Source organism: Chlorocebus sabaeus, chromosome 19, assembly GCF_047675955.1.
Source record: "Chlorocebus sabaeus isolate Y175 chromosome 19, mChlSab1.0.hap1, whole genome shotgun sequence".
Taxonomy (NCBI): Eukaryota; Metazoa; Chordata; class Mammalia; order Primates; family Cercopithecidae; genus Chlorocebus; species Chlorocebus sabaeus.
In genome coordinates, this window is record NC_132922.1 from 19,536,376 (window position 1) to 19,557,939 (window position 21,564).

The 21,564-nt window shown below is 47.2% G+C and overlaps 1 protein-coding gene and 1 long non-coding RNA gene across 3 annotated transcripts in view; one reads left to right on the forward strand and one right to left on the reverse strand.

Moving 5' to 3' along the window:
- LOC140709103 (uncharacterized) overlaps positions 1-9,140 on the reverse strand; it is a 75,253-nt gene extending 66,113 nt beyond the window's left edge. The window contains exon 1 of the long non-coding RNA XR_012089487.1: positions 6,828-9,140. This is a non-coding gene — a long non-coding RNA (uncharacterized lncRNA). The remainder of the gene's footprint in view (positions 1-6,827) is intronic.
- Positions 6,986-20,296, forward strand: PIK3IP1 (phosphoinositide-3-kinase interacting protein 1). Of its 2 annotated transcripts, XR_005243516.2 has the most exons (7): positions 6,986-7,245; positions 8,256-8,372; positions 8,468-8,587; positions 9,855-10,055; positions 10,158-10,236; positions 10,329-10,942; positions 18,586-18,693. XR_005243516.2 is itself a non-coding variant. In XM_007975458.3 (6 exons), exons 1-6 carry the CDS (start codon positions 7,176-7,178, stop codon positions 18,788-18,790), a joined length of 792 nt encoding a protein of 263 aa, XP_007973649.1. In that variant the 5' UTR covers positions 6,986-7,175; the 3' UTR covers positions 18,791-20,296. The 2 variants fall into 2 exon arrangements, 1 of the variants encoding a protein (XP_007973649.1); XM_007975458.3 differs by lacking the exon at positions 10,329-10,942 and having other exon boundaries at positions 18,586-20,296.
- The last annotated feature ends 1,268 nt before the right edge of the window (positions 20,297-21,564 follow it).

Here is a 21,564-nt window from a genome sequence, read left to right on the forward strand (position 1 = left end):
CTTGCTGTGTTGCCCAGACTGGAGTGCAGTGGTGCGATCTCGGCTCACGGCAACCTCCACCTCCCCGGTTCAAGCGATTCATCCGTTTCAGCCTCCCGAGTAGCTGGGACTACAGGCGCGTGCCACCAGGCCCGGCTAATTTTTGTATTTTTAGTAGAGACAGGGTTTCACCATATTGGCCAGGCTGGTCTCAAACTCCTGACCTTGTGATCCGCCCGCCTTGGCCTCCCAAAGTGCTGGGATTACAGACGTGAGCCACCGTGCCCGGCCTTCACTGCCTACATTTTTAAAGCACTTAACCATGTGCTAGGCAGGTGTGTTCTAAGTTATTTAATCCTCACAACAAGACTGTAAGGTAAATTTTATCATCTCTAATTTTCAGATTAGGTAACAGAGGCAAAGAGTGGTTAAATAACTTGCATAAGGTCACATGACTACTAAGTGGCAGAGCAGGATTCAAACCCAGGTGGCCTGACTCAATTCTGGGTCCAGGTCACTATTCTATTTCACTGAAATCTCTGCAACAGCCTCCTTGGTTTCCAGCTTTCCATCATGGCTTCCCTGTAGCCACAGTGATCTTTGTTAAAACATAAATCTGACTCTTGCTACTCTTTTGCATGAAATTCTTTACTGGCTCTTTATTACCTTCAGAATAAAGTCTACATTCAATATAACATTCAGGGACCTCCATAACCTAGCCAGAAAGTGTTTACTTCTTTGGCTTCATGTTTTTGGGTTTTGGCCCCATTTTAACCACGACCCTAAAAGCTCCACTAGCACAATGATAGCCTACACTTCCAGGTTTCTGCATTGTTTGATGTGCCAAGAACACCCTTTCCCACCTTCACATTTGACTTCTTCTGATGAGCCTTTTCTGACCTCCTAAGACTAGGGTGTATGCCTCTCCTGTGAGCTCCCACAGCCCCCAGTTCTAATTCTTACTGTAGCATTTATTTCACTGTGTTATTGCCCATCTACTAATATTAATATCTGCTTTATCACAAGATTGTGAGCTTCCTGAGAATGGGAACTGTGTAGGATTCACTGTTGTATCCTCAGTACTCACTGCTGCCTACCTGGTGCACGGTACGCAATATTCATTTAATGAATAAAACTTTATTGTCTATATCACACTCTTTAACACTTACTTATATAATGCCCTATATTGATTTTATTTTCATGTGTGTTAGCCTGATCTTTAAAACCAGAATGTCGGTTTCTTGAAAGATAGCAAATATACCCAGTACTTCTTTTATATATTTATTTACTCTTAGGCTGGGCGCAGTGGCTCACGCCTATAATCCCCACATTTTGGGAGGCTGAGGCAGGAGGATCACTTGAGTCCAGGAGTTTGAGGTCATCCTGCGTATAGTGAGACCGCATTTCTATAAAAAATAAGCAAAATTAGCTGGGCATGGTGGCATGTACCTGTGGTCCCAGCTACTCAGGAGAGCTGAGATGGGACGATTGCTTGAGCTCCAGAGGTTGAGGCTGCCGTAAGCCATGATCATGCCACTCCAGCCTGGTGACAGAGCAAGATCCTATCTCATAAAAGAAAAAAACTATCTTTAGAGATGGGGTATCACTCTGTCACCCAGGATGGAGTGCAGTGTCATGATCATAGCTCACTGCAGTCTCGAACTCTTGGACTCAAGAGATCCTCCCACCTTAGCCTCCCAAGTAGATGGGACTACAGGTCTGTGCTGCCATGCCCAGCTAATATTTTTATTTGTAGAGATGGGGAGGGGTCTCATTATGTTGCCTAGGCTGGTCTTGAACTTCTGGCCTTAAGCAATACTCCTGCCTCAGCCTCCCAAAATGTTGGAATTATATGCAAGACCCACCATGCCTGGCCTATACCTAGTACAAGTTAGGGGGTACTCACAAAACTTCCTGATAACAATTTATTCAGGCATCAATGAATGTTAACAATCCAATGATTCTGGTAATATTTCTCTCTCTCCCTCCCTCTATATGAGGAAACTGAGTCATAGTTTAGTAGCTTGCCTAAGATGACATAGCTAGGAAGCAAGAGAGCTGGGATTTGAATCCTGATGTTGGTGCCTGTATTCTTAACCACTATGATAACAGGCTAAGAAAACTAAAATTACAGATGCTAAGTAACTTACCTAAGATCTTTTTAAACATTTAGAAAGTCTTTTTTTTTTCCTTTGTTAGTACGCAAGGAACTAAGATCATAGTGCAGTGCTAAGACTAGAACCCAAGTATTTCCAAAGGCTACGCTCGGCCAGGCATGGTGGCTCATGCCTGTAATCCAAGCACTTTGGGAGCCCGAGGCGGGAGGATCATGAGGTCAGGAGTTCAAGATCAGCCTGACCAACATGGTGAAACCCCATCTCTACTAAAAATACAAAAAATAGCTAGGCGTGGTGGTGGGCGCCTGTAATCCCAGCTACTCGGGAGGCTGAGGCAGAAGAATCTTGCTTGAACCCGGGAGGCAGAGGTTGCAGTAAGCCGAGATCACGCCATTGCACTCCAGTCTGGGTGACAGAGTGAGACTCTGTCTTAAAAACAAAAACAAAAACAAAACCCAAAGCCTATACTCACACATTATTTGGTATACCGCTTCTCCTACTTTAAAAGTCAGTACTAAGCTCATACTGGGTGTTAATACATTTAAAAACTGCAAATCCAGTTTACTGAAATTGGAGAATATCAGATTCCCTTCCAAGAGAGACAGAGTTGTAGCTTAGTGGGTGAATTCACCTTTTATATTGACAGTCTAGTCTTACGAACCAATTAAGTTTGTAGTTTCTGCATTCCTCCTGTGACACTGAAGACTGTGTTTTCATCAATGTGAAAACCATGCTATCTCAGCTAAATCAAAATCCACTCTCATTCAAGAATTTATTCTTCCTTTTATTTCTCAACACCAGTGACATGTTCCCAAGTTCTCTGCCTTTATGGCTCCTTAGTTCCCAGTGTGGAATGTCTTATTTCTGAAAGCAACCTGTGATTGACAAGCCTTCTTGGCTATTCTGTAGTTTACCCTAAAAAAAAAAATCCATTCTCTCTGTCGGCTCATTAGACTGCTTTTCCTTACATGGTACTCTGCTTTTCATTTCAAGCATTTATTAAAACTAAACTATGTACCAAGCATACACAAAATGGATATAACCTAACTCACTGAAGGCACTTTCAAAGAAACAGCCTTGGTGTTTAGATATTTTGACTAGAATATTATTCCCCTAACAAGCTGCATAAAACCATCCCTGTTCAGTTTGTAATTATACACCAAAATATTGAGCACAATCTCAGTAGCTACTTCTACAGCACATCATATAAAGTGAATTGCTGGAGCCAACTCATTAGATCTTACTGCAAAGATGTTTACCAACACCTTGGCCCTCTTTTGCTGACAAAAAGGATTCTTAAGCCTTTTAACAGCTTTATGACTTCCTTATTAGAGCTCACCCACTAACATATACTATTAACAAAATGAACTGCCCATCCTTCTTGGGAAACACTCTGGAGAATATTTCCTGATTTCATAGCACAGCTTTGTCTCTGGATTAGTACGAAACTGAGAATCAAACATCCCTGGAATATTCTGTAAAACATGAGTATTATGTTTCACAATGTTGTCTTCAAGGATATAAACAATTCAAAATTTAAGTATTTGAGTAGTACTGTATCATATTATTATTGCTGTGATATTTTCAGAAGAAATCTGAAGTCTGGAGTAAGTCTGGAGTAACTACGGGTCATAAAATATGGCCATCTTGCCCCAATAAATGGAGCAAAGTTCAAATCTGGATCATCAGAAAAAGACAACAGGCACATTTCTAAACCAAATCTGATTGTCTTGGGGAAGGAAGGTACTGAACCTGTTAGCGTACATCTCTGAAGGACTGAGAATCAAGTCCTTCATTCCCCCGCCCCCCAAAAAATCCAATCAATCATGCTGATAAATGTCTTAGTTACAGGGGAGAAAAAATAGAGATGACTAAGCCGAAAAAAATCTCCTTCTGGCTTTGTATCTTTTCTGGGCAGTGATGTTCCTGATAAGACACATGACACAAAATATGGTTTTGCTGAATATCAAGGTAAGTTAGGGAAAACGGTAGTTTTTTGAATAGGAAAAATTAGATGACAACAGCAACAGGTAAAGAAGCCTTGGGCTTCTGAGGTAGAAATACTGGCATCCCTACGTAGGCATGGTAGATAATCTGAAAATAGCACAAGTGCTGGCCTGTTATAGCCTGTCTCTACCATAAACAGAGGGAAAAGTATTACAATCTAGCAAAAGTAGCCCTTCAAAAATCTAAGGAGGAGCCTTTCATCAGATATCAATAAATGAACCCTCGCTGCATACAAAGGCAATACATTAGGTGCTGAGTGATCAACTTCAAAGAACCTCCTGCTATTCTGAAATTTAAAACTGTACTCTCATTTCCTCAAGCCTGTATTTTATGTAATGAAACAAAATGCACATCATATATCTCTTGCAGCAGTGTAAGAGTAAACATAGGACCCCTCCCACCAAAAATTGTGCAGAGCCCTTCCCCTTCAGCCTTTTGCTACAGAAATATCCTACTGCTTCCCTAAAAATAGTATATGCTTTCTTTAGCAAGTGGAATATCACCCTGTTACTCTCTCCCTTACTCTGCATCACTTTTTTTTGCATAATGCTTAAGATTACCTGATATTTTACATATTTATCATGTCTCTCCCAATTAGAATATAAGCTTCATGAGGGCAGAAATTTCAAATATTTTGTTCACAGATGTATTCCCAGTATCTAGAACTGTATTTAGCATGTAGCAGATTCTCAAAAATATTTGTAAAATTAATAAAATTTAAAAATCCCTATTATATTGGAATTGTTAAATTAAAAAAAAATTTAAGACAGGGTCTCTCTTTGTTGCCCAAGCTGGAGTGCAGCGGCATGATCACAGCTCACTGCAGCCTCCAACTCCTGAGCTCAAATAATCCTCCCACCTCAGCCTCCTGAGTAGGTGGGACTACAGGTGAGTGCCACCACACCTGGCTATTTTTTTTTGGTAGCGATGAGGGTCTCGCTATGTTGCCCAGGTTGGTCTCAAAAACTCCTGGGCTCAAGGGATCCTCCCACCTTGGCCTCCCAAGTGCTGGGATTTACAGGTGTGAGCGATTATGTCTGGCCAAATTTTAAAATTTTGCCATATCTGTGTATGTATATGTGTGAATAAATTTACAGACTCCAGGGTGTAATTCACAGTGTGGAACAAGTCAAGAGGCAGAGGATCCGAAACTTGGGTGGGGAGATAGGAGAGTGATTGCAAAAACAAAGCAATGCATCTTATTAAATGGACGAAAGAGATCAAACATTATCAGCAAACTATTTTAAAGAGTGAATTAAATTTATCTCTCTATCCTTTGTATGATTGTAGTGAATTCAAATTCACCTCAGATTAGTTGAATTGACATTAGCTTTCTTCTCTGATGAAGCTTTTAAAATTTATTTAGTAAAGTGGCCAGGCGCAGTGGCTCACAACTGTTATCCCAGCACTTTGACAAGCCGAGGTGGGTGGATCACCTGAGGTCAGGAGTTTGAGACCAGCCTGGCCAACATGGTGAAACCCCATCTCTACTAAAAAAAATTCAAAAAAAAAATTAGCCAGGTGTGGTGGCGCACACCTTTAATCCCAGCTACTTGGGAGGCTGAGGCAGGATAATTGCTTGAACCTGGGAGGTGGAGGTTGCAGTAAGCGGAAATGGAGCCACTGCACTCCAGCCTGAGAGAGAGAGATTCCGCCTCAAAAAAAAAAAAAAAAAAAAATTGGAAAGTTGTTTTCCTCCTTATATTACTGCCTGCAAGATTGAAACAGAGTTTCCCATTTCTATTTTGGGATCTGACTGAGTCACAAGGTAGTCTTGGCAAATCACTCTGCTCTATCTCTCAGTTTCTTAAGGCTGCCTGGGAACTTGAACTGTCAGCCAAACAGGAAGAAGGGCCCTTCCGCCTAACTCCAAAAGGCCTAAGTCAAATGGATATGCTGAGATTTAATGATGGATATAAATTACAGCAAATGGATTCCCTATAGGGTGAGGGGGAAAAAAAGCAAACATTTTACTTAACTTCCTCTATACAATTCGGGGCTGGCAGAAAGGGCAGACTATTACAATGTAGCTGAGCAAATTTTTCCATGTTTGCATAACATGTGTTTTCAACTAAAGATACTCCTTCTATATTACTACTATATACAACACCCCAAAAAACCTCAAATGTAAGTAAAGCAATGTGACAGATTTGACGCTGGCCAAGTTACACTGTTTTTGTTTTGTTTTGTTGTTTTTTTTTTAGTGTCAGTGTTCATAAAGGCCCTTTTTCTTTTTCAAGGATGGGTATAAAGTGTTACTTGGCCGGGCACAGTGGCTCATGCCTGTAATCCCAACACTTTGGGAGGCCGAGACGGGCGGATCACGAGGTCAGGAGTTCAAGACCAGTCTGGCCAACAAAATGAAACTCCGACTCTACTAAAAATACAAAAAATTAGCTGGGTGTGGTGGTGTGCACCTGTAATCCCAGCTATTCGGGAGGCTGAGGCAGGAGAATTGCGAGAACCCGGCAGTTGGAGGTTGCAGTGAGCCAAGATTGCACCATTGCACTCCAACCCTGGGCGACAATGTAAGACTGTCTCAAAAAGACAAAAAAAAAAAAAAAAGTGTTACTCCACTCCCCACCAGATACTCTTATTTTTGCCCCCTATGAGATCATGAATTCCTCCAGGGTGCACAACTCCCTAAAGTGCTCTGTGTTTTACTGCTTATAATTTCCCACATCCCATGATGCCCCTTGATAGAATTATTTTTTCTGTACTCACACAAATGGAAACAGAAGAGATGAAAAACCCTGGGGATGCAGCCTCGCAGGTCTCAAACTGCTAAGCACAACCTGCATATCTCTTGGCTGAGTTCCTTTCTTGGCTCAGAGTCAGATTTTGCATGACCTAGGAGGCTTAGGACCCAGGGGGCGCCTTTCAGCTGAAAAACAGCTCGCGCTGCAGCAAGCTAGCTGGGAAGCTCCCAGTTCTAAAGAGAGGCTGTTTACCAGAAGAGCATAACAAGGGCAGGTCTGACTGCAAGGCTGGGACCCGGAGGCAGAGCCGCCGCAAAGGGGGCCCCAGTTAAACACTGGTCGTTCAATCACCTGCAAGACGAAGGAGGCAAGGATGCTGTTGGCCTGGGTACAAGCATTCCTCGTCAGCAACATGCTCCTAGCAGAAGCCTACGGATCTGGAGGTGAGATTACAATCTTTCCTTTCCGCAGCAACTTCATGAAACAGAAGAGGTAAAGTCCCCCAAACAGGGCCAGGATGACAGGAAACGAAGCGTTTAGCTGGTTTCTGTTGTCCTGTGAAAGCTTTTCCACCCCTCCTTTCCTTGTCAGGGGCTTGCAGCTCCATCTTTGCCATTAAGAACAAAGGCAAGAAGCCACTTTCTCTTTGCCTTTCCTTGCTCATGAGTGGATGGAGCTTGGGGGTTCATCTCCCCTACTCCCCAAGCCCTGTTCTTTCTAAGACCTTTGCATGGTGTGGTCCTCCTTCCCCAGCCTCCTCCTGTGGTTCTCCTGCAGAGGGGAGTGGGAGCTTGGAGTCTCATCCAGGCAGCGATGAGGCCGGTTTCCTCTGTTTGAGGCTCTCTTGAATCTTTTGCCTGACGGAGTCAAGGCTCCTGGAGAATTCTCCTGGGAGAGAGTATTGCCTGTTAAACGGGCAGTAGGTGGCCGTATCCGTGGAGGAAGAAACACCGGAGTTTATGTAACTGACCATTACAACACAGGGATAAATGTCACGTCTGGGTGCCCACCGTCCCAAAACTCCCATCTCCTCAAAGGGACCCTAAGCCAGGCCTCCTTCTCTCCATCTCCTCCTCCAAAGTGGTCACAAGTTCAAGAGTAACAACCCTGTACACTTCTGCAGCGCTTTCCGGGTTTCAAAAATAAATAAATAAAACCTAACAGTCTCTGAACGTTGACTAAGGGCCAGGCACAGGCTAGGGGCTTCACAGGCACTTTCTTTTCCGTCTCTTTCGGGCCGCACAGCAACCCTCTGAGGTGTGTGTAGGGTTGTGGGGAGGGGGCGGAGGGCGTGGGGTGTTGCCAGGAGAGGAGAGGGAGGCCCAGCAGGGCCCGGGGTCCCCTAGCCAGGCTGGGGCTCGGCCCGGGTGGTCCCAGCTCCCCTGCCCGCCACGCTGGGCGTCTTCCCTTCGCTGCCCGCTACTCTGTGTCCGGGGGCTTCTCTTCCTCACAGGTTGTTTCTGGGACAACGGCCACCTGTACAGGGAGGACCAGACCTCCCCCGCGCCGGGCCTCCTCTGCCTCAACTGGCTGGACGCGCAGAGCGGGCTGGCCTCGGCCCCCGTGCCGGGTAAGTGTCCTCCGGAGGATGGCGCCGGGGCTGGCGGGCGGCAGCCGCGGTCCAGGTCCCAGCCCCAGCACACATTTCCTTCTCTTCCCTCTTAGGCGCCGGGAATCACAGTTACTGCCGAAACCCGGACGAGGACCCGCGCGGGCCCTGGTGCTACGTCAGTGGCGAGGCCGGCGTCCCTGAGAAACGGTCTTGCGAGGACCTGAGATGTCCAGGTACCTACCCGGGACCCCGGGAATCCCCGCTCCTGGGGCTGACAGGGAGCGGCGGACAACCGCCACGCACGTGCAGCCGCGCGATGCCGGCCGGCCCCGCTCCGCCTCCGCGCCGTCCGATTGGCCAGGGCTGTCTCCAGGCCGCGGGGCTCAAAGCCCATTGGCCACCGCCGCCACTCGTATGAGCTCATCCGCGGCGAGCGCTTGTAAACAACTGCGCGGGGCGAGGCTAGGTCTTTCCGCCGTGTGCCCTGAGAAGTGGCTTTTGGACCTTCAGCGTTTGTTGACCGTTTGCCGAGGGTCTGCAGTGCGCTAGACCCACACTGCTCACAACCCCCGCTCCCCCACCTCCCCTGACACACATCGCGGGAAGAAGCAGTTTGGGGGATTTGAGCTTCAGAGAAGTTAAGCGATTGACTGAAGGCAGTGGCAGGGGACAGATTTGAATTCACATTTCTTAGATTCTAGAGCGCAGGCTTTTTGCTCCCAAAGCAGCAAGACAGTTTTCTAGGATTAAATGGGATAATCAAAGTAAAGCTTTTTTTTTTTTTTTTTTTTTTTTTTTTTTTTTTTTTTTTGAGTCGGAGTCTCGTTCTGTCACCCAGGCTGGAGTGCAGTGGCGCGATTTCGGCTCACTGCAACTTCCGCCTCCGGCGTTGCAGTGATTCTCCTGCCTCAGCCTCCTGAGTAGCTGGGATAACAGGCGTGCACCACGACGTCCAGCTAATTTTTATATTTTTAGTAGAGACGGGGTTTCACCATGTTGGCCTGGCTGCTCTCAAAGTCCTGACCTCAGGTGATCCGCCCGCCTGGCCTCCCAAAGTGTTGGGATTACAGGCGTGAGCCACTGCTCCCTGCACAAAGTGAAGCATCCCACCTAAGGATTGGCACAGAGCATACGCTTAGATGTGAGCTGCTCAGAGGAAGCATGGGTTGTTTCCTGGAGTGGAGATAGGGGGAATCCCCTGCAGAAGACGGCAACCGAGAGGGGCCTTGAGAAATAGCAAGGATTTGTACAGATAAAGACGTGGGATGCAGGAGAGAGGCCCTTCCCTACGGCCTTCCCCTTTCATTTGCCTTGTCCCCGAGATGGTTCAGTCCTCTCAGGCCTGATCTTGCTTCTAGGGCAGAGTTTGACTTTGGGTTGTGTGTGGGGGGACGTTCTTAGGTGACCCACCTACATGTCCCCTAACACTCGGACCAGGTTCAGCTGTGGAATTCACTCAGGGCAGTCCCTGATGAGAGCTGTTTCCCACCTCATCTCCAGAGACCACCTCCCAGGCCCTGCCAACCTCCACGACAGAAATCGAGGAAGCGTCTGAAGGGCCGGGTGTAGATGAGATGCAGGTGTTCGCTCCTGCCAACACCCTGCCCGCCCGGAGTGAGGCGGCCGCTGTGCAGCCAGTGATTGGGATCAGCCAGCGGGTGCGGATGAACTCCAAGGAGAAAAAGGACCTGGGAACTCTGGGTATGACGGTTCCCCCACCCCTGCCCTTGTTGGGATTCATCAAGAGATGTCATTTGCTGATTGGGGTGTGGCTAATGGGACCTTGTGTCCTGTCCTTGGCAGGCTACGTGCTGGGCATTACCATGATGGTGATCATCATTGCCATCGGAGCTGGCATCATCTTGGGCTACTCCTACAAGAGGTCAGTAGCTTCTCTTCTGGGCCCTCTTGAGAGGAGGAGGGGAGGAAGGTACACAAAGTCAAATCAAACTTTGTGGCTTTCTTTCCCAAAAGGAAGCAAGATGTTGAAAATCAGCTCAAGATGTAGAGACTTGGTCCTAGTCTTTATCCGCTGACCTTGGACAAACCCTTTCCTTTGGTGCCTTTACACTTCACTTAAAAGCCTTGTGAGGTATCTTCTTGTTCCCCATTTTACAAACGAAGAAGCCTCTGTCAGAGACTTGCTCAAAGTCACACTGCCTGGGAGTGGCAGAACCTGGATTCAGACCCAGCTGTTTTGATAGCAAATTCCCTGCTGTCTGATCCAACATGCCTGGCATTGAAGCGAGTGGCACTGCAGAAATCAGGCTGGACACTGATTGCAGGGACCTTAAGACCGAATTCTTTCTGTGAGTTATAACATTCTGCTACTAGAAAAGGTTTCCAGCCACTGTTTTTGCAGTTGGGGCTTACATTTCCTGAGCTATAAGCAGTGGGATCTCCTCTGCTAGGGAAGAAAAAAGTGAGATGGAGAACAGAAAGTCTGTTTGCCACTCTTCACCACATGTGAGAAAGCCAAAGAGGTGACCTATGAAACTCAAAGGACATGACCTGTGGCTGGGGCAGCAGGAGAAGAATGCTTATTTGAAAGGTCCCACGAGATGCCCATCAGTGACTGGTGAATGATGGTAAGCCAGACTGGCATTTGTCTTTACATCACTGGCTGATTCTGGAAAATTAGTTGCTATTCTTGGGCAAAATCAGGGGATTTGACTTCTAGCCTTGGGTGTCTGTAATATTCTCCTCTATGGTCTGAGAAATCTTCCTGTGAGGAAAGTGACACAGTAGCTGGCATTTATTTCCTTCCTTCCTTCCTTCCTTCCTTCCTTCCTTCCTCCCTCCCTCCCTCCCTCCCTCCCTTCCTTCCTCCCTTCCTTCCTGTCCATCCGTCTGTCTCCTTTCTTTCCTTCTTTTCTTTGATTTTTTTTTTTTCAGGGTCTCGCCCTATTGCCTAGGCTTGAGTGCAGTGGTGCAATCACGGCTCACTGCAGCCTCAACCTCCCAGGGCTCAAGTGATTAACCCCACCCACCCCCACCGAGTAGCTGGGACTACAGGCATATCCCACCATGCCTGGCTGATTTTTAAATTTTTTGTAGAGACAGGGTCTCACTATGTTGCGCAGGCTAGTCTCAAACTCCTGGGCTCAAGTGATCCTCCTACCTCAGCCTCCCAAAGTGTATAGGCATGAACCACCATACCTGGCATGCAGCCTGCATTTTCCAGTGGTGAGGGCCATGTCTGAGCCCACAGCCTCAGTGGATCACCCAGCAGGGCATCTTTAGAGGCCTTGTAGTCAACCTCCTCATTACAGATGAAAAAGGGGAAGTTTGGGTATAATAATAATAGCAGTAGCAAACATGTACCATATGCCAGACACTGCTTCAAGCACATGCTTTAACTCAGTTCTCATAATCACCTTTATGAGGTAAATGTTATTATCTCCAGTTTACAGATGAGGAAACTGAGGCAAGAGGGGATTATATACTTTACCTGAGGTTACACATCTAGCATTTGGTGGAGAGAAGTCCTCTAGCTAGCTATCTCTGTGACCCTGGGCAAATTGCTTCAATTTCCTACTCCACATCATTGTGTGAAGCTAAGGCTTGTGACTACTTAGCTCAGGGTGTGGCACATAGTAAATGGTCAGTAAATGATAGCTATTTTTCTTTTCTATGAAATGTGTGGCTGGGCGTGGTGGCTCATGCCCGTAATCCCAGCACTTTGGGAGGCTGAGGCGGGCGGATCATGAGGTCAGGAGTTAGAGACCAGCCTGGCCAACATAGTGAAACCCCGTCTCTACTAAAAATACAAAAAACTAGCCAGGTGTGGTGGCGGGCACCTGTAATCCCAGCTACTTGGGAGGCTGAGGCAGAAGAATTGCTTGAACCTGGGAGGCGGAGATTGCAGTGAGCTGAGATTGCGCCACTGCACTCCAGCCTGGGCGACAGAGCGAGACTCCATCTCAAAATAAATAAATAAATAAAAAATGTGGGTAATGGGCCAGGCGCAGTGGCTCACACCTGTAATCCTAGCACTTTGGGAGGCTGAGGCAGGTGGATTGCTTGAGCCCAGGAGTTCCAGAACAGCATGGGCAACATGGCAAAATCCTGTCTCTACAAAAAAATACAAAAATTAGCCAGGCATAGTGGTGGGTGCCTGTAGTTCTAGTTACTAAGGAGGCTGAGGTGGGAGGATCACCTGAGCCTGGGAGGTCAAGGCTGCGGTGAGCCATGATTGTGCCACTGCACTCCAGCCTGGGTGACAGAGTGAGATCCTGTCTCCAAAAAAAAAAAAAAAAAAAGTGGGTAATGGACTAGTGCTGTCTGATTTCTTGTGATGCAGGAAGCAGAGGTCCAGAGACGGAAAGCATTGACTTGAGAGGACATCCTGACTCCCAGTCTGAGATTGTTTCCCACAATGGGATGGTTGACATGGCAGGTCCAGGGACACCTGCTTATTCATTTCAGAGTTAGTGATGTTGTGGCCCTGGCCTTACAATTCATAAGCAGACCTAAGCCACACTGGCTGAGTTTAGTCCTTGAAAGATTTCCTTTTTCCCCAGCCACTCGACAGCATTTGGCTGTCCTGCAATCCTGTGACAGTTTCCAGGCCTTCCAGGTGCTTGAACTGACTAAACATTCTTAATTCTGAGCTCAGTTCTGGTGCCCAGTGGAAGTCTTTTTCTTCTAGATTTGTTCCTCTAGGCTGTCACAAGACTGCCCTAAGGCCTAAAATTTATTTTTCTATAAACTCAGGGCAGGGCACCCAGTCACCAGACTCCCTGTCACTAACGACCAGATCACTCCTTTCCTCAGCAGAACTGCTCTCAGAACAGACTGTACAACAGGAAACCGCATGTGGGCTAAAAACAAGCTTGCAGCCTCCATTTCTTCCTAAAGTCAGAGAGCAGAGTGTCCTGAAAAGAGCTGTAGGGTTCAGGTGTCCTCTGAGCCTTGGTATCTTGTCTGTTAAATGGGGATACATCCCCCCTTCACACCCACCCATCTAAGATTATTATAAGTATTAAATGTAAACAGAAACAATAGCACACCCATCAGGTAATAATCACAATAGCAGCCAACATTTATTTCATGCTTTCCTAATAAGTAAGGCCCTACTGTATTATCTTTTTTTCTTCCCTGATTATCTTTTTTCTTTTTTTTTTTTTTTGAGACAGAGTCTCGCTCTGTCGGCTCACTGCAACCTCCACCTCCTGGGTTCAAATGATTGTCCTGGCTCAGCCTACCGACTACCTGGGATTAGAGGCACCCGCCACCATGCCCTGCTAATTTTTGTATTTGTAGTGGAGATGGGTTTCACCATGTTGGCCAGGCTGGTCTCGAACTTCTAACCTCAGGCAATCCACTCGCCTCGGCCTCCCAAAGTGCTGGGATTATAGGCATGAGCCACTGCAGCCAGCCTCCTGATTATCTTGACTAAGCCTCACAACCACACTAGGAGCACTGTTACATCATTTTACAGTGAGGAGCTGAGACCTAACAGAGTTAAGTACAATGGCCAGGCTACGCAGCTAGTAATGTATGTCTGAGGATTATCAGTATCTCCAACAAGTCCAGCGAGGCCCAGTAGCCTCATGTAAATTTGCTTTGAATCACAAAGGACAGTAGGAAAAATAGAAACTTAAAAAATAAGGCTGGGTTTAAAGTCAGAAGAAACAAGATCTAGTTCTGGAACTTTCACGTATTCTGGATGTTACACTGGACAAATTATTTACCTTCTCTGGACTTCAGTTTCTTCATCTGTACTGTAAGAGGGTTAGATATGATCATCCTCCCAACTGTATTTCCTAAAAAGAGAGTATTGCTGGTGGTAAGACTGGGTTCAAATTCCAGCTCTGCCATTTGCTTAAAGAGTGTAACTTCTCTGCATCTGCCTTCCTATCTATGAAACAGGTCAAAATAGATACCACATAGGTTGTGAGGATGAAATTGGACAGTATAGTTTAGGCATACAATTAGTGTTCCATAACCTGGGAGAGGAAGTTCGAGGCAGCATACAGTAGGGCCTTACTTATTAAAGCAGGAAATAAATGTCGGCTGCTCTTATGATTATTACCTGTAGCTGCCTTGGGAGCTTTTCCTGAGCAGCAGTGTGGCACAGCACTGCTTCTGACTGGGAAAATAGCAGCTCAGAGTAATAACTGAAGAAGACCCATGTAGTCTGAACGAGGTCTGTGGTGCTTCCATACGCTGGGAGAGGAAGCTGGAGGCAGGCAGCAGCTTCATCTACACCTGCTCTCTCTGGCCAGCTGAGCTCCCAGTCCCACCCTGGCCTTGGAGCAAGCAGTCAGGGTAGGTACTGTTAAGCTTTGCGCTCTGCCAAAGGCCATGAGGCTTGCCTACTGGGACGGAGCTTTTCCCTGGCTGGGAAGGGTGGGCAGGCACCAGGCTTCCTCTTAGGGGAGGAAGGGCTGTAAATGGGGGTGGGTGGGAGCTCAGCCTGGCTGGTTCTTTGTCCTGGTAGTCTAGGCCACGAGGTTCAAACAGCCAGTCTGTGACTGAGGAGCTAAGTGTAGTGTCTGCGCTAGCTTCACGGGGAGGTCTTATTTAAAAAGGGGAGGGAAAAACTGTAGGTCAACACCACTCCACCCTCTTAGGAGAGGAGCTCAGTCAGTGAATAAGCCTTTTGTTCTTTCTTGGCTGCCACACAACACCCCGGCTAACCAGCCCCTACCCCAAGCAGTGAGAAGAGGCTAGGCTGCCTGATGGTCAGTGTAGCGGGCCTAGTGGCCTCTCAAAGGTCTCCTGAGGGAGCTGGGAGCAGTCACTGCACCTCCAGGACTCACAGGTACCATTAACAGCAGGCACATAGGATTGAGTGTGCTTCTGGGCTTGTAAATGGTAGGACTAATCCAGACTAGTCCCAGCATCTGCTTCCTTTACCCTTGACTGCTCTTCCAGCCCTGCTCTACCCCATTAATACAAATTGATTTTTTTCCCCCTGAAGACTTGTATATGATGCAGCCTGGCCATTATCAGCAGTTCAGCTGGCCACAGGTAAAGGAGGTTGCTGAGGAAAGCAGGGTGCCAAAGTTAAACTCAAAAGCCTCAGTTTCTTCATCTATAAAAGGGGGATTAGGCTGGGTGCGGTGGCTCACGCCTATAATCCCAGCACTTTGGGAGGCGGAGGCGGGTGAATCACCTGAGATCAGGAGTTGGAGATCAGTCTGACCAACATGGAGAAGCTCCATCTCTACTAAAAATACAAAATAAGCTGGGCGTGGTGGTGCATGCCTGTATTCCCAGCTACTCGGGAGGCTGAGGCAGGAGAATCGCTTGAACCCGGGAGGCGGAGGTTGCGGTGAGCCGAGATCACACCATTGCACTCCAGCCTGGGCAACAAGAAGGAAACTCTACCTCAAAAAAAAAAAAAAAAAAAGTGGGGGGGATTATAGCTGGGCCTGGTGGTTCATGCCTCAAGAGGCAGGACGATCACTTAAGGCCAGGAGTTTGAGATCAGTCCTGGCAACATGGCAGGACTAATCTACCAAAACAAACAAACAAACAAACAAACAAAATTCCAGCATGTGCATAGGTAGCTCTTTTCATCCTGGATGATGGGAAGGCCATTAGGCCATTTCCTGGCACCTTAGTACATACTCAGGAAATGTGAGTTCCTGGCTTTCCCTCTTACTCCAGCCCCTTAGATTTTGAAATTCAAACCTGGGCAAAAGATACTTGTATATTCCATTTTTTTTGTAAATTGCCTTTTGGTCTTCCGCAGGCTTAGGGACTCCCTTAATAAAATTAAACCCAGACCTTCCAGATTTCTCCCTAAATGAGCAGCCTTGAAGAAACTGGCTTTTATTATGGAGGTGTTTCCTTCTACGTGGTAGCAGCTGTACTGATGAACAGTGCTCAAGGCTAGTGAATCTCAGGATGTGAGTCAGGGAGGCTTTGATACAGATCATTCACCCACGAACACTGTCCCTTCATTTTCCCTCTGGGTGCTCTGGGAGTTTTTCTGCTGTGGCAATTGATGGTGTCCAATACAGAAGCTAATGAGAAGGATAGGGCAGGAGCCTCAGGTTTGCAAGTTCAGAAACCATCACCCAGGGTGATTCAGGAGGATGAGCTCACAGATTTGCCTCCTCTGACTTTACAGGGAGAAATAGGGAATCAGCATATCTCATGTGAAGAATTTTACAGAATGTCAGGGGCCCTGGAGATTATCAAGTCCAACTCCTTTTTTCACAGATGATGAAATTAAGGCCCAGGGAAGAAGGGATTACTGGTGTCACATAAACAATACTTGATTTGGCTGGTCAGTAAGAGAATTTCCTCGGAAAATCAAATTAAGATAATGTTGCTTGATGGGTCAAGTCATAATTCAGGGCAAATCATAATAACCTCTTAGGATTTTTTCTTTTTTTTTCTTTTTGAGACAGGGTCTCTCTCTTGATGCTCAGGCTGGAGTGCAGTGGCGCCATCACAGCTCACTGCGTCCTCAATTTCCCAGGCTCAGGTGATTCTCCTACCTCAGCCTCCCGACTAGCTGGGATTACAGGTGTGCGCCACTACAACTGGTTAATTTTTTATTTTTTGTAGAGCTGGAGTTTTGCCATTTTGCTCAGGTTGGTCTAGAACTCCTGGGCTCAAGCAATCCTCCCTCCTCAGCCTCCCAAAGTGTTGGGATTGCAGGTGTGAGCCACTATGCCTAGTCTCTTTATGAATTTTTATAGCAGTTTCACTATTTTCAAAGTGCTTTCACCTTCATTATCATATTTTGAGGCATATATTGTCTCCATTTCACACATGAAGAAACCAGAGAGGTTGTTTTGCCAAGTATCACACAGCTAAGGCTGAGCTGGTACTAGAATACAAGTAAGGAGAACTGGACGGTTTAAAAACAGGTCTGAGATACCTTCCTCCTCTATCCTCTTCGCTCCCCCACTCCTTTTCCCCAATATTCTTCCCCAGTCTCTAGAAGTCATTCTATTGAACATCCTGATGGATGTGTAATCCATTTGATCTTAGCCATGCCCCTGAGATCTGAAGCAGGCCCCTGTGTTGTTTCAGTCATCCATCAACTGCTCCTGGGAAGAAGCTCTTTCCTCCAACAGCTGGACCCATGTCTAGTTGCTGGCTTTGGAGGATGCTAACTTGGGTCCTGAGTGCTGGTTCTGGTGTGCAGTGTGCCAGGCACTCATCAAGCCCTCTAGTCAGCACTAGGGGTGGCCTGGTCCAGTGGGAAGGACCCTACCTGTGCAGACAGAAGACTGGGTTTGAGTCCCTGCTCCACCATTTTTTGTGCGGTGAATTTGGTCAGGTCAGAACTTCTCTGAGCATCAGCCAGAGACGTGGATTTGAGCCCACCACATCCTTGGAGAGCGTTCTTAACTTCTCTAGGCCATTTCTTTCTCTATAAAATGAATAAGCCCTGATTCTTAGGTTTGAGCTGAGAATGATGTGGGATTAGGTGTATTAAGTCCCTAGCATGGAATGAGCACTCCATGAGTAAAATGCAGTTATACCGTGGTTTGACCGGGTCAGTGAGCACCATGAAAATTCAGAGGTATGTGAAAACTCTGAGAGGTCTGATGACATTGTTTCATTGTTTCCCGTTGACCCAAGCAGCCCTCAGTCCTTTTTGCCCCCTGCATGGGTTAGGGATGGTCCATTTCCAGCCTGGGCTCACACCTTCTGAGACTTAAGGATAAGAAGGCTATCTCACAGCAGGATGATCAGGCCAGTTTTCTGGACAACTTTATAGGTTAGGTCCAAAGTTCAGATAGTTCTCTGGGTCTCTGGGAGCCCTGGGCTGAAAGAACAAAACTGTGTCTTGCTTTAAGAGTCTCTGTCTGGCCAGGTGCAGTGACTTATGCCTGTAATCCCAATACTTTGGGAGGCAGGAGGCTGGCTTGACCCCAGTAGTTTGAGACCAGCCTGTGCAACATGTTGAGACCCTGTCTCAGTCAAAAAAAAAAAAAAAAAAAAAAAAAAAAAGTCTCTGTCCTCTACTTTATTTTCACTGAGCCCTGGTGAAGCTGTAGGAAGTCCATACTGCTGTCACCCTGTTTTACAGATGGAGAACCTAAGACCAGAGGTGCAGGAGCTTCTTACTGAGTTTAACGCAGTCTTGCAGAATGGATATCCTAGTATCCTGGACCTGAGTTTGAGTCCTGGCTCAGCCACTGATTTGTTGTGATGATGGCAAGCTGCTACTCCTGCTGAAGCTCAGGGATGCCATCTAATGAGCAAAACTATGCAGGAGGCATAGCCTGAATTTTTTTTTTTTTTTTCCTGCCAGGGGGAAGGATCTGAAAGAACAGCATGATCAGAAAATGTGTGAGAGGGAGATGCAGCGAATCACTCTGCCCTTGTCTGCCTTCACCAACCCTACCTGTGAGATTGTGGATGAGAAGACTGTCGTGGTCCACACCAGCCAGACTCCAGTTGACCCTCAGGAGGGCAGCACTCCCCTTATGGGCCAGGCTGGGACTCCTGGGGCCTGAGTCCCCTCAGTGGGCAGGAGCCCATGCAGACACTGGTGCAGGACAGCCCACCCTCCTACAGCTGGGAGGATCTACCACTTTGTGTTCTGGTTAAAACCCTACCATTCCCCCCCCTTTTTTGGTGAATCCTAATAAGTGACAGAAGCAGATGGCACTGTGGGCTGAGGGTAAGGCTGGGCAGGGTCCTAACAGTGCTCCTTCTCCATCCCTTGGAGCAGATTTTGTCTGTGGATGGAGACAGTGGCAGCTCCCACAGTGATGCTGCTGCTAAGGGCTTCCAAACATTGCCTGCACCCCTGGAGCTGAACCAGGGATAGATGGGGAGTTCCCCCAGGCTCCTCTGTGCTTTACTAAGATGGCCTCAGTCTCCATCATGGGCTTGAGTGGCATACACTGTTATTCATGGTTAAGGTAAAGCAGGTCAAGGGATGGGATCGAAAAAATGTTTAGTTTTTAAAATATTTGGGATGGAACTCCCTACTGACCTCTGAGAACCAGAAGTGAGTCTGTACAGAAGTCAGAAATTTTGGGTTGAGAATGAGATCTAGGTTGTGGCTGCTGGTATGCTCCAGCTTGCTAGCAATGATGTGCCTTGACAACTATGGGCCAGGCCTGGGCCCAGGGACTCTTCCTGTTTCACAAGGAAAGGAAGGGAAGAATTGCACTGAGCATTCCACTTAGGAAGAGGATAGGGAAGGATCTGCTCCGCCTTTGGCCACAGGAGCAGCTTTGGCCACAGGAGCAGAGGCAGACCTGGGATGCCTGTTCCTCTTCAGGGAAGGGTAGTGACCTGTCTTCATTTTGCACAGGTAAAAGAGTAGTTAGCTAACCTATGGGAATTATACTATGGGGCCTTATGAGCTGCTTCTAAGAGGTTAACCTGGAAACTAAGCTCAGAGGCAAGATAATAAAGCACTTTAGAGCTTGCTCCTGAGGTGGGCCTGATTTAGCAGGTGGTCCTGTGGGCCTCCAGGCCAGCACCTTCCTGTAGGGCAGTGGGGCTAGGGTCACAGCCCCTAACTTATAAAACAATCAAAGAATCATTAGAAAGGGTTCATTAAACCTTTTGGACACAGGGCCTCAGAGAGGAAAAAGTGACTTGCCCAAGGTCATAAGCAAGCTACTGGCATGGCGAGAGCCCAGCTTCCTGACTGAGTGCAACATTTCTCCACTGCACTGTGGTGGCGGCTCAGCAGGGCCTCTAAGCCCTGATGTCACACTCGAAGGCCTGGCAGCCCCTAGCCATAGAGCTTCCTTTCCAGAGCCCTTCCACTGCCCAATGTGGAGATGGGGGTTAGTGGGGCTTTCTATGGAGCCATCTGCTTTGGGGACCTAGACCTCAGGGGGTCTCTTGGTGTTAGTGATGCTGGAGAAGAGAATATTACTGGTTTCTACTTTTCTATAAAGGCATTTCTCTATATACATGTTTTATATACCTCATTCTGACACCTGCATTTAGTGTGGGAAATTGCTCTGCATTTGACGTAATAAAAAAAAAAAAAAGACTCTACATTGCCAAATTTTTGAGAGGTAATAGGAACATTCCCTATAAGTTGAGAAGCTTTGTGTTACCTTGTTAACACCTGTGTGGCAAGCTCTGGGCCTTTTCTTCATTCATCCTGGCCCTGTTACTAGAAGGTGACAACTGCAGCCTGTGTCCAGATTTTTTTTTTTTTTTTTTGAGATGGAGTTTGGCCCTTGTTGCTCGGGCTGGAGTGCAATGGCGCGATCTCAGCTCACTGCAACCTCCGCCTCCTGGGTTCAAGCGACTGTCCTGCCTCAGCATCTGGAGTAGCTGGGATTACAGGTATGTGCCACCATACCCAGCTAATTTTTGTATTTTTAGTAGAGATGGGATTTCACCATGTTGGTCAGGCTGTTCTCATTTGATCTCAGGTGATCCACCAGCTGAGGCCTCCCAAAGTGCTGAGATTACAGGCTTGAGCCACCGTGCCCGGCTTCTGTGTCCAGATTATTATCATCAGGAGTCTTCCAGGTTAAAGCTGCAGGAAGGACAGGTGTGCAGGCCTCCCAATAAGGTGGCTGGTCATTACAAATCCTCTCCCCTTCAGCATTGTTTCCAAGGTGGAGGTAGCGAAAATGAATATCTAGACAGCCTTTGTCAAAGTCTGGAACACAGCAGGGGTTGAGGGGTGGGTGACGGGGATGGTGCTGCAGCAGCCAAAGGGGGAATAACCTCAGAGGAGGAAGGGTCACTGGGCTGCCTGCAGCAGCCCTGGGCTGAGGAAGTTCCCTGCAAGGTGACTACTATGGCTACAGAAGGAAAGATACCAACAGGTGTGTCTCCTGGACTTTTAGCAAGGGATTTCAGCCACAGGTTCTCAGCCTCAGGAATACCCAGATGAACTCTGTCCATGCCCAGCCATTGCTCTGTGGTTCTGCCAGCAATGCGTACTCCAGATCATTAGTTTTTTTTTGGGAACCAGATTCTGTCCTTAAGTTGGATTCTTCAAACTTTGAGAGTGCCTGGGAGAAATCACCTTTGGGTTTACAGATTTATATTGTGCCCAAGGCCCCACTAACCAGATAGCACTGTCCTTCCCAGTGGTCACTCCACAACATCCCCCATATGCGGAAGCAACAAGAAACAGGTCTCCTCTCAAGCACTTGTAGGGAAACACAAGGGGTGGGGTGACTTGCATTCATTTCTTCCCATGACAAAGGTGGCACCTAGCACTGAGGAAAGCAAGCCAGGATACCCAGGCTATAGAAGTATTCATATAAAGAGGATGAAAGGGTAGGGCCCCTAAGGA

Coding starts and splice junctions, on each gene's coding strand:
- PIK3IP1 (XM_007975458.3), top strand. CDS start 7,176: ATGCTGTTGGCCTGGGTACAAGCATTCCTCGTCAGCAACATGCTCCTA. Junction 7,246..8,255: donor AGAAGCCTACGGATCTGGAG/GTGAGATTACAA, acceptor TCTTCCTCACAG/GTTGTTTCTGGGACAACGGC. Junction 10,237..18,585: donor TTGGGCTACTCCTACAAGAG/GTCAGTAGCTTC, acceptor TTTTCCTGCCAG/GGGGAAGGATCTGAAAGAAC.